Raw genomic sequence first — 15,111 nt, 5'->3', positions numbered from 1 at the left:
GCGGAAAACATCGAAAAATATATTTCTTAAAACACCATACTGACTACTGTTTTATAAGTCTAGTTCCGTGGATGACAAGGTTGAGTCTATTGGTTCAAAAGCCTGACCGATTAATGTACTGAAAAGCAAATAAATTGGTCGTTTGGTCTTACCCAAATGTTGATATTGGTACTGGCTTTTCATTTAGGTTTTCAAAATGAACCCAGAAATGACAAACAAATTGGTCAAATTAAACATTTAATGATACAGCAATAGTGAGAATATACCCAGTAAAAAAACAACTATTTACGCCAGATTATCAGAAAAGATTGAAGTGAATTTGCCAGATTTCTATGAAATTCTAAACATTGTAATATAATGTGAGGTAGACAATGAAAGACGTCTCTCCACCCTCGGTACAAAAAGAAATAAACTCATTAATATTTTAGGACAATTACAACCTTGGGGATGTCACACAATGCTTGATTGACGTTTAAAACCCTGTACAACTCAAATATTATTATTTTTAAAATATTAGAAATATCACAAAATTCCGAGTGCATACAAAGATCTATACATTATCTTTTTATATACTTAATGTAATTGTTAACTTCTCCATTTTGCACATTAAAGTCTTGTTTAAATACACAAATATGTACAGCACAACATATGAACAACAGTGCATCAAAGCTAGTGTGCATTTTTTATACATATGGTCCTGGGGTCGAGAATTTCCCCACCTCCTAGTTGTGGGATCGTGCAATCCAGGCAATTTACAGTTTGCAACGTTGTCCCTTGGGGATTACCAAGCAAGTGGTGGTTCAACTGAGCAAAACTTTACTAATGGACAGAAGTGCACTTTTTTAAAATCCTGATTCAATAGAGTTAGAGTTTGTAAGGTCGTGAGCAAAGCAAGGGCTCTCCAAATGTTTTCCCATTGCGATCACCGGCGGAAGGTAACTATTTGTACAAGAGTTTGCTTGTTTCCAACCTAAATTTGCAAATACTGTATTGTCTATAGCTGGTGAAACGCCAACGATCCCATTGTATTTTTGTTTCCTTATCAAGGACAGCAAATGCAATTTGGTCATTTCTAGATTCTGTCTTTTTTCCCCCCTTCGCAGTTTTTAATCACACCAGGCATCTTAAATTCCACCATAGATGTAATTACAATCTGCAACAATTCCTTTTTGGCCGTCGGCTCTTTCTGGCTGGTAATCTTGTCGGAATGTCAGAAGAAAAAGGAATAACCCTCTTTAAACAAGAAACCTGGGGGACCGGAGCCATTCTCTCCTTTCATTAGTTCGTTTTTTGTGTTTGGTAAATTACCTTCACCTTTAAAAAGGCAATCGAGATCAACAGATAATTGCGGGGAAAAGGGAACAGAAACTTTCTTCGGGCTTTGCCTTCTGCTCGCAGGTCCCATTACTCTCCGCATGCCAGCCCATGAAAGGAGCTGGGACTATTGCCTTCCCTTAATCTAAATTGGTTCAGTTTGAACAGGTGCCATCCTGTGTACACTGCGATAATCATTGGAGACTGACCGAACATAATCCCCCTACTACCTCTACCCCGACCCAAACGTGACTGTAATAATCTAATGGGGGGGGGGGTGATTATGGTGTAGATGCCTTTTTCCAGCTTTCAAATGAAAACCTAAAGTCTGCTAATGGGACAAGCCACCCGTCACGACTCCGAGAACCGCCAATGGATGATCATGCACTAAAAGGGATTTAAGTAGGTTTCGCATATTGACGGGGAAAATAAATGGGAGGTATCTATCTATACTGACTCTGCAGGTCATCACTAAACTTCCACTTGAAATTAAAAAGTACTTAAATGTGCACTTGAAGTGCGGTAACCTACAGGACTATGGACCAAGTGCTGGAAAGTGGGATTAAGCTGGATAGCTCTTTTTCGGCCAGCACGGACACGATAGGCCGAATGGCCTCCTTCTGTGCCGTAACTTGATATGATTCTATGAATCATTGAAAATGCTTGCAGGTTTGTGTATGAATGGATTTCCCCCGAAGGATAACCATATCTCCAATTTCTGCCACCAGCATCATATCATGAATAACAGCTCCATGTGTAACTGTTTTGCACATATTTGAAGCACGTTTTTCTCCCCTTCTCTGTATAAACGGAAACCCGTGGTTATTTAGCCCCCTTACTGCTTGTAATATGACACCTTATACAGTGTGATAATATTTGGGTGCATGGGGTTAGATATCGCCTTACAGGTAAATTGCAGGTAGTGTATTAACATATCGATGTCATATCAGCTAAATGACTGGTATATGAATAAATTACAGAGAACATTCTAGAGTTTTATCTCTCCCTTTCTCTTTCTCTCTTCCCCTGATGGATTATTCATGAGGACTGATGTGAGAAACGTAGCTATTTGAGTATATTTTAAATAGCGTGCACCGTCCTCGATCCGATCAGCCCCGTGGTGTCCTCAAATTTGTACTCGGTAGTCTCACTACCTCCGAAATTAGGGACAATTTGCTACCTGCACCCGCATGATTCTACCACCATGTCCTCGTATTGTTTATAGACGACATTATTGCCTGCATCGATGTACAAAATGCTGATAGGACTCAATTTGGTAGGAACGCAACAGCTCGGAGGGGTAGAATTAGGGTCCATGGAGTTCATGAGGGTTTGGATAATGGCATGGTTCGTGGGTTCTAAGTGGGATCTGAGAGGGAAGTCACATACTCCCTCACAGTGATAGGCTTCATAGTCCAGGGGCGCTATTATCCAATCATCCCAACCCAACTCTTTGAAGTTCACATGCAGAGGTTTTTTACTGCAGCGGGACTTGGACTTCTTGCCATGTCTCTTCCCGTGACGATTTGAAAAGGCGGTCCTTCTCTTCCTCCGGGCTTTGAACTGACGTTTGCCTTCTTCGTCGGAACCTTCTGTTGATTTGATTTTTTCTTTCATCTCGCTGAAGAGGTTTTCTCTTTTCCGAGTTCTAGTGAAAACCACTAAAAGAGCTCTTTCTTGAGGCTGCCTCCCTTTCCGACCAAATCCGACTTGTCTTAGATCAATATCACGCTCGCTTTTGCTTGATGTCACCTTAAATTCAAAACATAGCTGGGCAGGGTGCAGGAGCTTAAAGACCTCCCAGACATCAAAAACTTCCCATCCTTGTGTATTTGAATGGTAGATATCAAGCGTTCTAGACTGCAATAACTTAGATGATTGTCCCTCGGTAAAACAGGAGTACAATTTGATGTCGTACAGACCTGTCAGTGTCTTTCGAAAATCCTCCGGCGTTTTTCTCAGTATCCTCAATTCAGCCCCTACTAATTCCTCTTTGTCCGACAAAGTTGCTACATCAAACAAATATTTTTGCTTCCTTAAATGTGAATGCAAGAGATCGTCTGTAAAAGAAAAAGTACAAACAAATATTAGAAGGTAGGCTATGAACTAGGGTCATTATTTGGAAATCTTCACTCAGTGTCAAGAAAGATCTATCTCTCTCGCTCTCTATATATGATGTGGAGATGCCGGTGATGGACTGGGGTAGACATATATATATACACATATATATATATATATATAGACAGATATATATAGACAGATATATGTATACACACACAGAGATATACATATATATATACTCTTTCTAGAGGGAGAGACCGAGACTATTTCTAAAAAGTTAAATAGATGTGACTACCATACTACGAATAGAAGTTGAAACCTTTACTTATGAATCCACAAAGAATAAAAGATGCACATCACTAGCTGGTTCGACTGATTTACAACCTTCCTTCTCGCTGTTTTGAAATATTTCCTTGAGCCTTTCAGTTCTTACCTACAACTGAACTGCGCGTTAAACTCGACAAACAAAGCTTTTTTGCCGAGACGGTTAATAACTTAAGCTGCCAACAGAAAGAAAAACTGGTTATTGTACAGTCACCAGACAAGAGCAGAGCTGACTATCGCCCTGTGCCCCAGTTATTTCAAAGGAAGTCCGCTTTCAGATTTGAAAATACGCTGCTCCCTCTTGCTGCTTGTTATAATTAAAGTGATAGGAATCACTGACACTGCACTCAGCAGGTCAAGCTTTTAACGTAACATAACTACAAACAATAAGATTCAAAGTTACTTTCACAGAAGCCGCACATTTTTACTCGCTCGAATCCATCTTATTCGATTTTTGAAAACATGTTTTTACTGTACCATAAATTCGTGGTCAGGCTGCTCTTTAAAATTCGGTATCAATTGTGGTTGCTTTTAGCTGAACCACTGCAAACTATTAGGAGTCACATTGAGACGCGTTGAAACCGAAATAACTTCCCCGGAATTTGTCCTTAACTCTCAATTGCACTTTTACATGACAACAGGCCATGAAACTAGAATTGAAATACTGCCTTGATTTAAAACGGCATGTTTACAGTTGCGGTGTGGTGATTTCAGGTACTCCTACCTTTAAACATCAAAGCTGATTTTTATTTTGTAATACTACCAGTTACCAATCTACATGTGCACATTGAACAGAAATATAACAACCCAGCGTATTTAGACTTTCTGTGTCCTATCCTTGCACAACATCAGGTACTCTGTGCTGTTTTAGATTTATTTATGTCTCTGATATCGCGGTTGAATTTTGCGGAGACTAAATGTGCTTTGTGGAACATGTCATAAATAAAATACAGTGATTTGGTAGTCTACAACAGAAATTTCAACAAGTCCTTATCCACATAATCGGTTGAGGTAATTATTAAAACACCTAATTTGTCTTTTCCTCACACATGGACATTTTGAATTATCTACATTGCTAAAATCTATTGAGGTGATCACAGCTGACATTTTAAAGATCCTGAAATCACAGGCAGCAAATGTACAAACAACCATATCTGTTATATAAGGACCAAGGAAACTTCGTTATATGGAAGCTTCTGCCTTACATTATAACAAGGGTATAATCTCTCACCAATATAAGAAATTCTATCCACAGTGTTTAATAACGATTGCAGATGCGTATGTTAAACAGCCGCACTCCCCACAGAAATCACCACTACATTTTCCCGAGTCGGAAATACCAAGTAATCTCTCAGTTGGCTGTGTGTGGGATGATCTAGTTATTCGGTATGCAACGACCAATATATTCTTGGCCTATATTATACAAAGTTGAGCAATGAGCAGTGGTGCTAATTCCGTTTCAGGGGAGAGGAAGGAAAGCCATTAACTGCAAGTTAGAATAAGAATGTGTAAAGTTTTTAACAATACAAATTGATTTTGAAAATCAAACCCTTTGTATTTAAATAATGAAATAGTTCAGTTTTGCACTACATCTGAAACAACCTGGAGTCTGTGCTTGATGTGCAGTTGTATGTGAAAGATAGGCATTAAAGTGCAACAAAAACGGAGTGGCAATCACACAACAGCACAATGCCGTACTTCATTTGTTTACATGTAGCACTTTTTCCCAATAACACACTGTACTGTTCTTTAAATATAAACTATCGTTGCCGAATTTCGAGGTTATGTCATTTTTTATAATTAGCTGTTCATCTTTTTAATGCAATACATGATTATAAAAGAATAGGCCGTATGTTTATTCAATGAGGATGATGCAGTCATCTTGTCAATACAACGCCTTTGTCCAAACACTGATCCCAGCTGGCAGGTGGATTCATTTGGACCAGAGACATTTCTGATCAAATGTACAAAACTGAAATAATTATTATTGATAGTGCACTTGTGTGTCATACGAGGGAATCCTGCCAATTGTAGCAGATTTGAAACAGATGAGCAATTTTATGCTCTTGTCTCTAATGTACACACTTTGATTAGAAGTGCATTTTAACAATCTTCACTCACGACCCGTGCCTGTGCGTGCGATAGTTAACCATTGGGAAATTACATTTTAATTTAAAGAACTGGCGCAGCCATATAACAGTATAGACCAAGTATTATTGTAATGACGTGCTTTTATATTTATCCAACTCCTCATTTTGTCAGTATAGTTTAAGTTCAACATTCTAATAAATAAATAATTAAATATATTGTAAATTACATATGCAAAGTGTAGCGACACATGTATATAGTTCCATGCTATGGTGTTATACCTCCTGAAGAACATTTCTGCCCCGCTGATTTCCCTCCTACTGTTCCCCCTACCCCTCAAGGTTTCATAGACCCTTGGTCATTTGCTAATGAAGTTTTCCTTCAATAAATGTGTTTGTGCTGGGTGAGGTATTGATTAAATTCCACGGTCAAGCCCGTTAGTGTGCATAAATCAGGCAAAGATACATCAGGCTCTGCAAACCCAACTCATTCCTTCACTGCGTCAATTTTGTCACGTAGTGGAAATAAAACATAACGTTTTGTTTTAAATGAGAATAAACCCCCTTCCTGGAAGCTAAAACAAGCGTTGAACAGGCACACTGATAGGGTACCACTCAAGGCCTGTAACATGTTACAGAGACAGAAGGTCCACAGGAACAATTAATCAATCTTCTGGTTAAACGTGGGCCCTGCAATGTGAATTGTTAAAGTGCCCTGTGTATATCCGCATGAAAACAATAAAGTCTGAGGATGGCATGCACAAAGAAAACTCCACCTGGGTCCTATCGTCCTGTGGAGCGTCTCCCCTCCCCTCCCCCAAAATCAGCGACGTTTCCAGGAGTGTTGTCATCGCCCTTTCACCAAATTTGTTTCAAACTCCTTTGAAATCAGGAAAATGCTTCGTTCGGGAAAGACACGGCAGGGTGTAAACTTTACTCCTGCAGTGTTGGGGCGAACTATTGGGTTTTGTATATTTTAAACAGTAGATTTTTAGAGACAAATTTACCCATAACCGAAGGTCTGTAAATGTTTCAATTCGAAACTTTAAAAAAAAATCAGATAGGATACCTTCAATCTAGAAAGATAATAAGCAGTCTTGTACCGACCCAAAAATAAACAGAGATTCATACGTGTTGGCTCATGTTTTGTCGTTTGGATTTTTAAAATACGTTATCTCCATTCCAGAGAGGGATCGTTTTTAAAGTTAATTTATTTTTTTAAAATACTTCATACACTTTAACATGTTACGTTGTTCACAAATATTTCTCCAACTCGAAAGACATAGGAAGAATTTCCAAGAACCCACAGAAAACATGGCGACTAAATTTAGGATTTTTTAAATATAGATTTAAGCGTGACGAGCTGCTCGGAACACTGCTATGATGACTGTAAATTCGGTTCGGTGGGTGTCTTGTACCTTGCATGTTTATGGCTTTAATGCTGGTGTAGGTAAGGGCCAGCCAAACGACTAATGTCAAAGGTGCCATTTTGCGATTTTATGAAAGAATTAGTCCTGTGCCTGCTGCCACCCTCTCCCTTTAATCCCATCCATAAACTTCTAATAGGATGACAAAGCGGTGGAGACAAGTGTTCCATATTCCAGTCTGCTGCTCGCGATCTTATCTGGCCGCCTTTTGTTATGTTTGGAAAAAAACACTGAATTAAAATCCCAAATAAGTCTACTCAAACATAAATGCAGCGGGCAAGGCGCGGAGCAATTCCATTTGTCGAGTTAATTTGCTACTACTGTATTGGACTTAAGGGCAAGATTTACTTTCGAATCATGGAGCGCAGTCAATTGCCTGAAAACTTTTAAAGGTGCTTTTCAATACAGATAAATTAACAGTGATACTAAAAATGTTTTGGTCTTATTTATTGCCCCGTCGACTTGCTTCGCTCTGCATATATCTCTGTCATCTCTTCTCCGTTTCCGCCAAGTCTGCCAGTTACCAATATGTTTTCCTGTATCTCATGTTATCCGTATGTGTGCACCACCTCGTTTCATTTTAGGTGCGCATAAATGCGTTTAGTATAACATATAGCGCCAAATCGTGTTTTTTCTTCTTCTTGAGTTTGGCTCTGGCCTCTCACTGCATTACTGTATATCCAGGACCGAAGCGGACTGATTTAAAATAGAAATCAATCTGCACTGTGCCAACAGCGATTCTTGTCCCGTAGTGTCAAAAAATGTTGTTCGAATGAACAAAGATTTGGTTCTAACAGTCAATCGTTATGAGAACATATATATTTAACAAAAATATGAAGCACCGCATTTCACTTGTGTAAACACGGATGGAGTTTCTGAAAATAGGAATTAGAATAATTTGTACTTATACTGTCAGGTTACTCATTTATTCTGGAACGTCGGAAATTGTTTCAGGGAGTTTAATGTTACAACCCCTTGTTCCAAACTGGCAAAGGCCGTAAAACAAATGCACTTAAAATTATACACACTAAATGCGAGTTTGAAAGGAAAGCAACCTCGAAAAAAGTCACCGAATTCGTGGAGCATTAAGTTTCTTCCGTTTAACCCAATTACATATCAGCAGCCTTTCCATAAAACACACGTCTAAAATATTTACACAATGTACGTTAAGGGCCTTTCTTACCTAGGGTTCACGTTTCTCCTTGGTCAGAGAACGTGTTCCTCTGCTTATCCTACTAATCGTTTTGATATCCCTTCTCCCTTCACTTTCCCTGAACACGGTGTAATATTAAACTTAGATTGGAACCTTCTGTTTGGGCAGTTACTTTAAGCGTCTGTTCCACATTAGTGTTTTTATATGGGTCTCAAACAAATCGAATACAAGGTCACCAAATAATTAACAGTTTCCAATTCCCTCTTCATCCATTAAAATACTTCCCTGCTTATATTTCATTTCCCCTACCTCTTAAAGTCTGTAAAGACAACAGTCTCTGCGTTCAGTTATACCCAATCCTATGTAGCTGGTTAGAAAGAGAAGTTCGCTCTTATGGTTAAAATACAATGTCAATGGTTGTGAAAAAGTATCTTATTTTCCAGCCTTTTGTCGTTTCCCTGTGTTGCATTAAATTCGGCGTTACTGTCTATGTCACTGTGTAAACGAAAACCTGGAGCAAATAACAGATTTAAATCTAACTAATGATGTATTTAACCCCAAACAGGCAGACGTGGCTCCCTAAAACAAGATAATTGTTTCTGCTTCTGAAATGCAATAGCGGATTTAATATTTTATGTACTATATACACACACAATAACACACGGGTGTACAGTATAGTTATCACGAGGGCACCGCAATTGCTTGTAATGAGGCTAAGAAAATCATCCTTTGATTGAAAAAAACTTTTTTTTTCTTTCAGCTTTAGATGCTGCTAGTAAACCCGTCGTATTTTCTTTAATTCCTTCCCCTAATTGTCATGTTTTACTCTGCAAGCTCGAATGCTGGGGGTCCCGAGGCCAGCGCGCACCATCTGCGTTTTAATGAGTTACTTCATGTGCCAAAAGTAATTTTGCTACATTCAACTAGTTCTTGTCTGATCTTGCGACCGTAACGAACGATGAAATTCGCATACTTATCTAGCCTTGTGCTTTGCTGTCTGTTTTTTTAAAATGCCCTCTAGTCTATTAACTGATTTTGCAAACAATCGAACTGGTGATGGAAGTTATTGGTTAGAACAAAGCGGTCAGTTAGAAACTGCACTGAAAGTGTTTTTTGTTGTTAAAGAAGCTGGTCCATTGCTAAAAGTCTGCTAAGTTCTAGGGAGCAGCGGAATTCACATCCAGCAATTAATGCCTCGCAAAGTAGCGATCACGGAGGGTGGTGGGCAGTAAAAGAAATAACCACTTCAGAGGAACGGAAGTTCTGTTGAGTTTTGGTGATGTGCCATTGGCTGGGCCAGTTCATTATGGAAGAACAGACAATATTTGATATGTTGTGACATGAACACTCAATTAGATCATTGAGTTCAAATACTCAAATCACTGTCTTTATGCTAAGCAACCCTCAGAAGGTCCAGCGCAGGGTCACAGCGGTGACACATTAAATCACATCATCGAGGAGACTGAGGCTCTTACTCCAGCCACTGGCTCAGTTCACAAGTACAGGCCCGAGTCGAAAATCTGTCACCAAGTCGGACCCTAGTCTGCTGAGGACCGAAGCAGTATCATTCCTTTCATCAATGTTTAAAAACTAAAAGCGCAAGATGAACTAGAACAATGTTGGATCTGACTCATAATGTTTAGCAAATCTGCCTATATTTTAAAAATTGCATTCTTAAGACTTGTTTTCTAGCTTCTCCTCCCAAAAACAAGATGTCGGTCATGTTTCTGCGTGGTCTATCAGTAACACCCCAAATGTTGGCCTATATTTCTCTTTCAGATGCTTTTCAATCCACTGTGCAGTTTGTTTTTATTACAGGACAGTATCATGGTTACCCCGTTAATCAGTGTAATTTATTGTTCAGTGCGAAGTGCTGCTATCACTTTAGATTCTGTCGCTCTCGTCATTTTCATAATCACACAACACGGATAGACCATTTATTTCCAAAAACAAGTCGCTATTTACTTGATTTGATGAGGTATGTTTGAAAATAAATGTTATAGCTTCAATAAATCTTGTCTTCTTAAACCCTCATAAATATAAGTTTCGTGATCCATGAACTTTTCATGGTGGCTTCCGACTTGCGTTAAGGTGCTCAAATAGCATGTCATCCCCGAATGCTTACCGTTACTCCTGGGTACATTTTTGTCTTATTGCGAAACACGTCAGGTAACCTGACCACTCAGGTACGTACGCTCTTCTCCAGTTAACAACAGAATTAAGTTATGAATGGAGCTGCAGGCTAACCCGCATCCAAAATCTTAAGGGCCATGTGCCTTTTTACCCCCAAGGCGGGACACAAAAATAAAGATCAACGTGAAATAAATTAAGGTGATTTACATCATCCCTTTTCAACGGCCAATCAATCCCGCTGATTTATATGAAATTTGTGAGGTTATCCGTGGTTTGCTGCAGCTTAGCACTAAAATCAGGCGGGTTGTTGTAAAAGTGGTTCTATTTTACGGATAACAGGGCAAGGACAGAATTTACAACGGTCATTAAGACCTAGCATCAATTAGCATGTTATTAGTCACAAGTAAACGTCAACTTAAGCTCAAAAACATTTCTTGATTGAACTAGATCGGAGGGAAATAAACTTGCGCTCCTGCCTGGACTGTACAGGAGGTGTGGTTTTGACATATTGAGAAATGTGCCGTTAACTGTAAACCGATTACAAGCCTGCTCAGACCCGTCAGGTTTTTACTAATTCTATCCAGTAATCAGCTTTAGAAAATATTAGGGTTATTTACACTAAATTCCTTTAGCGCCATAAACTTAATACCTGCTGAATCGTCTCCTTCAAGTGCAGAAAGTAGCTGTTCATTTTATTCCCCTTCTTGTTATGAAAAGATCAATACACAGGTTTCAGTTTGAAGTGGAGAATGTCATTTTAACGAAAGCTGAGATCAAAGTGATCCTTCGGGATCCCCGTAATGGTAGTACATATTTTGGACCAACCTAATTTTTATATTTTGCCAAGCATTTATAGAATGGAGCAGTAAGTGCTGAGAAAAAGTACTCCCACAATGCGTATGGCAGAACAGGTAATACTGATAACGAAACCTTACTGATAAGATAGTCCTGGGTCCAGCAAATGTTTGTGTTCAGCTGCTTTGAGCTCTGTTTGTTTTAAGGCTGAGTTTAAAGTATTTTTAAAAAATATTTCTAAGTCAGATACTACAAGTGACCTCCTATTATATTAAATCAAAGACAATATGACGTTTATAGGGGGAAGTTATATTTTATATGAAATATAAAAGAATGCTGCTTGTTTAAACGGCACAGTATGCAGTAAGTGCCCCCTATTGTTTCTGAAGTAACCCCTACAACTTTATAACATTCTTGCACTCTTATTTAATTTTACAAAAAAAAACAAGAAATTGCCAGCAATTGTTCTGTTTCGCGATTAGCAACAAGGACTCCATGCCAGATGTTCTTAACATTACAACCCGTTTCTACAAATTGGCACAGATTGCTAGAGTCGGAATCTGCCGTTAAAAAAAATAAAACGGCATTCATTTTCGATCTGAAAATGCACAAAGAAAATAAATGGGGTCATGAGAGAGAAGGAAAAAACGAACACATGACTCGGTATAAAACGGTAGCATTAAAACGGATTTGTGGTCAGGACCAACCTTCTGCTCTGTCCACGAAACTTGTGATCGTGTTGGCAGACTTTGTTGCGCGGAAGAGACTGGCGTTTATTCCAAGTTTCTCGGCTGCTGAGTAAGTCCTGTATATTGACATCATGAACTGGTGAGGGATCACAGTGTCGGCCCGCCGGCCTCTGCCAGCTCGCTGACCGGTCTCTTTAATCAGCAGCTTTCGCACTTTGCCATCCTTTCGGAACCCCGGTCCGCCGAACGCTGTCCCGGAGGAGCCGGCACTGGGAGCAGCAGCAGCAACAGCAGCAGGAGGAGCGAGGGAGAGGGAGAGGGCTGCCGGCTCCACGCACTGTAAATCCCACCAGCAGCAGGTGACCGAGCAGAGGAAGAGGGCAGCGGCTCGGAGCGGATCCATCCCGAATGAGTCCCGAATGGAATTTAAAACCGCTCCGCTCGGGCACGTATCGCTTAAGCAGCAGCAACAACAACACAAAAAAAATATCGCCAAGCGCTTCGCCTGTTGCAGCTCCCCTCCCTCCCTCCCGCCCGCCCGGCACCCACTGCCCTGACGCCGCGCGCCGACCCGCCCACTCACGCACGCCCGGACGCACGCGCTTCCCGATTGGTCGAACGCCGGCCCTGGGCGCGCGCTGCCCTCTCCCCCCTCCACCAGGGGGGAAAGGGAGGGGGGGGAATATGAATGGGGAGGCCGCGCTGCTTCTAACGGGGATCGCCCCTCCACCCACCACCCACCACCATGCCAAGTGGGAGCAATCAGATCGGTTCACTCACTCTCCACCCAAACATACACCGGCTCCCCAGGGAAATGTTCCGGATCCTTGGTATTAACGTTTAGTCGAAAAGAGAATGCACTTGTCAGATTGTTTTATAGCGTGCTAGCAGAATAAAGCCAGACGGAAACAACGTGAAATGTCTTTTCCATATAACACCTCACACAATTTTTAATTTCGATTTGTGCTTTAAAAGATATTTACCAAAAATACATGCTGGGCAAATGACAAGCATAACAGGTAGATACTGGCAGTCTTACACTGAAAACTTGATGTCACCTATTTGCATGGATGGTGTATTTTTTTTCTCCAAACAGTGAAATTTTCTCCCTAATGTAAATATGAAATGTTACATACAGGTGCATTACAAGAACGCGATCTTCTGGATTTGGGTTTAAAGGTGAATAACAAAATAATGTATGTGTCCTGTCAGTGCAAGATTATTCTATACGTGTATGGACAAATATTATAATATTGCTAGGAAAAAAACATAAATGCAGTTTCTATAAATGGAAAGCGCTAATTGCTAAATGAAATATGTCTAAACTGATTTCGTTGATATCTAGTTCCTTGTTCTGGAAAGTCTAAATATTTTTGTTCAAATGCAAATTACGACGGTAAAGCAGCAATTATATGCTGTAGTAAGAAGGTTCGCACACTATGTTAAACATAAGCAAAATACTGTGGATGCTGGAAATCGGAAATAAAAACAGAAAATGTTGGAAACACTCAGCGGGTAAGGCAGCATGTATGGAGTGATAAACAGAGTTAACGTTTCAGGTCGATGACCTTTCATCAGAACACTATGTTATTTATTATTACCAAGTTTATGTTTCTACTAATACAGTCCAGCTGACCATTGCGCACTCAATGCCAAGACTCAATTATAGATTGTTGCGTGTATAGGTAAAGTTGACAGTGCCTAAAACATTAAACGATTCCCCCATCTGGTGGCAGTACTAAGCAGTAGTGCATCAAATATACTGTAACTACAATGATATGCCATTGCCCGATCAAGCATTTTAAATTGGATTCTGGTGCTGATTTAAAATCTGAATCCTCAGAATTGACACTGAATACAATGGAGAGTTTTTTATTGTTGTAAATTTGTATTTTAACTCGTTTCATTTTATCCCCGATATTAATTAACGTGATGGTCGTAGATTGCTACAACTTATCCTTAAATAAGATTTTGACTTACTCTTGTAGAAATAAGGGTATAGACAACTATCACATTCTATTTAGCAGGGATATAGCCTACCTTTATTGAAAGCCCCTTATTATTATCTGATCATTTAAGTTTTGCCACTAAATTCCCATTTTGCTGTGTTATTATGTTGTCTAACATAAAATATTGGATAATTCAGTTTTTTAGTGCAAAAACGGCCTAAATTATCGGGAATAAGCTGTATGTTTTCCCCGTTCACTAATTTTAATGAGACAGTAAGTGTGACTGTAAAACAAAGTTCACTGCTTTACATCTACCTTTCCACGAAAATTGGCAAACAGAGGAAAATATGGAAGAAAAACAGAAAATGCTGGAAATACTCAGTCCGTCAGGAAAGGAAGAATGTTGACGTTGAGGAAAATATAGCCACTGTTGCCCAAAAGAAGAGGTGCTTGTTTCTTTGTCAAAATTAACGCCACTAAGTCAATTGCAGAAACCTCTGTTTTGAACACAATTTCATTTGTGATACAAAAAGTAGGCAATCACGACACATCAGCAATAATGATCCTTCATTACGTCCATTACTTTGCTCATCCAGTTGTGGAGTGTGCAATGTAGGAGAAAGTGGTTGAAGAACAATTGAGAACATTCCCAAGGCTACACAGTGACAGTGCTGACTTTCCCGCAGAAGAATGGTTTCAAGTGCAGCACAGATAAAGCCAATCATTTTTGACACTGGTAATAGTTTCAACATCACAATACGGTTAAACTTTTTTGATTTTTTGTGTCATATTTTGATTTTTCGATGTTTTAATTTATATTCCAGCAAAATAAAATTGCAATATAAAACCACCAAGGGTTTTATGTAAACAACATTGTCCATTTCTTGTTATTCTACTAGTTAAATGGGTGTTATTTTTTACTGCTGACTTTATTCCTATCTGCAGTAAATATCCACCACTTGTGTATGTGATGCTATAATGTGGCAATCATATTTCCAATTATTGGCCATCTTCAAATTGTCCAGACTTAATGTGAATGGGAACATTGCTTGGATATAGTGCCAGAAATTTGCACTATTTGTATATAGCTTCCATATTTGTGCAACAACTTTTAGACTGAGTGCTGTATTTATTTCAAATTGTGTTCACCTGAAAGGCCAACCAGCACAAATAATCTTG

The 15,111-nt window shown here is 39.4% G+C and overlaps 1 protein-coding gene across 1 annotated transcript; it reads right to left on the bottom strand.

The window, feature by feature from the left end:
- Window positions 1–246: 246 nt before the first annotated feature.
- On the bottom strand, window positions 247–12,495 carry gdf6a (growth differentiation factor 6a). Its single transcript, XM_067975226.1, has 2 exons — window positions 12,002–12,495; window positions 247–3,374 (listed from the first exon to the last, which is right to left on the bottom strand). The coding sequence occupies exons 1-2, from the start codon at window positions 12,384–12,386 to the stop codon at window positions 2,491–2,493; spliced, it is 1,269 nt and encodes a 422-aa protein (XP_067831327.1). The 5' UTR covers window positions 12,387–12,495; the 3' UTR covers window positions 247–2,490.
- Window positions 12,496–15,111: the final 2,616 nt, after the last annotated feature.

Source organism: Heptranchias perlo, chromosome 3 (assembly GCF_035084215.1).
Source record: "Heptranchias perlo isolate sHepPer1 chromosome 3, sHepPer1.hap1, whole genome shotgun sequence".
Classification (NCBI taxonomy): domain Eukaryota; kingdom Metazoa; phylum Chordata; class Chondrichthyes; order Hexanchiformes; family Hexanchidae; genus Heptranchias; species Heptranchias perlo.
This window is presented reverse-complemented; position numbering and strand designations above follow the sequence as displayed.

Coding starts and splice junctions, on each gene's coding strand:
- gdf6a (XM_067975226.1), bottom strand. CDS start 12,386: ATGGATCCGCTCCGAGCCGCTGCCCTCTTCCTCTGCTCGGTCACCTGC. Junction 3,375..12,001: donor TTTCGTGGACAGAGCAGAAG/GTTGGTCCTGAC, acceptor TTTCTTTTACAG/ACGATCTCTTGCATTCACAT.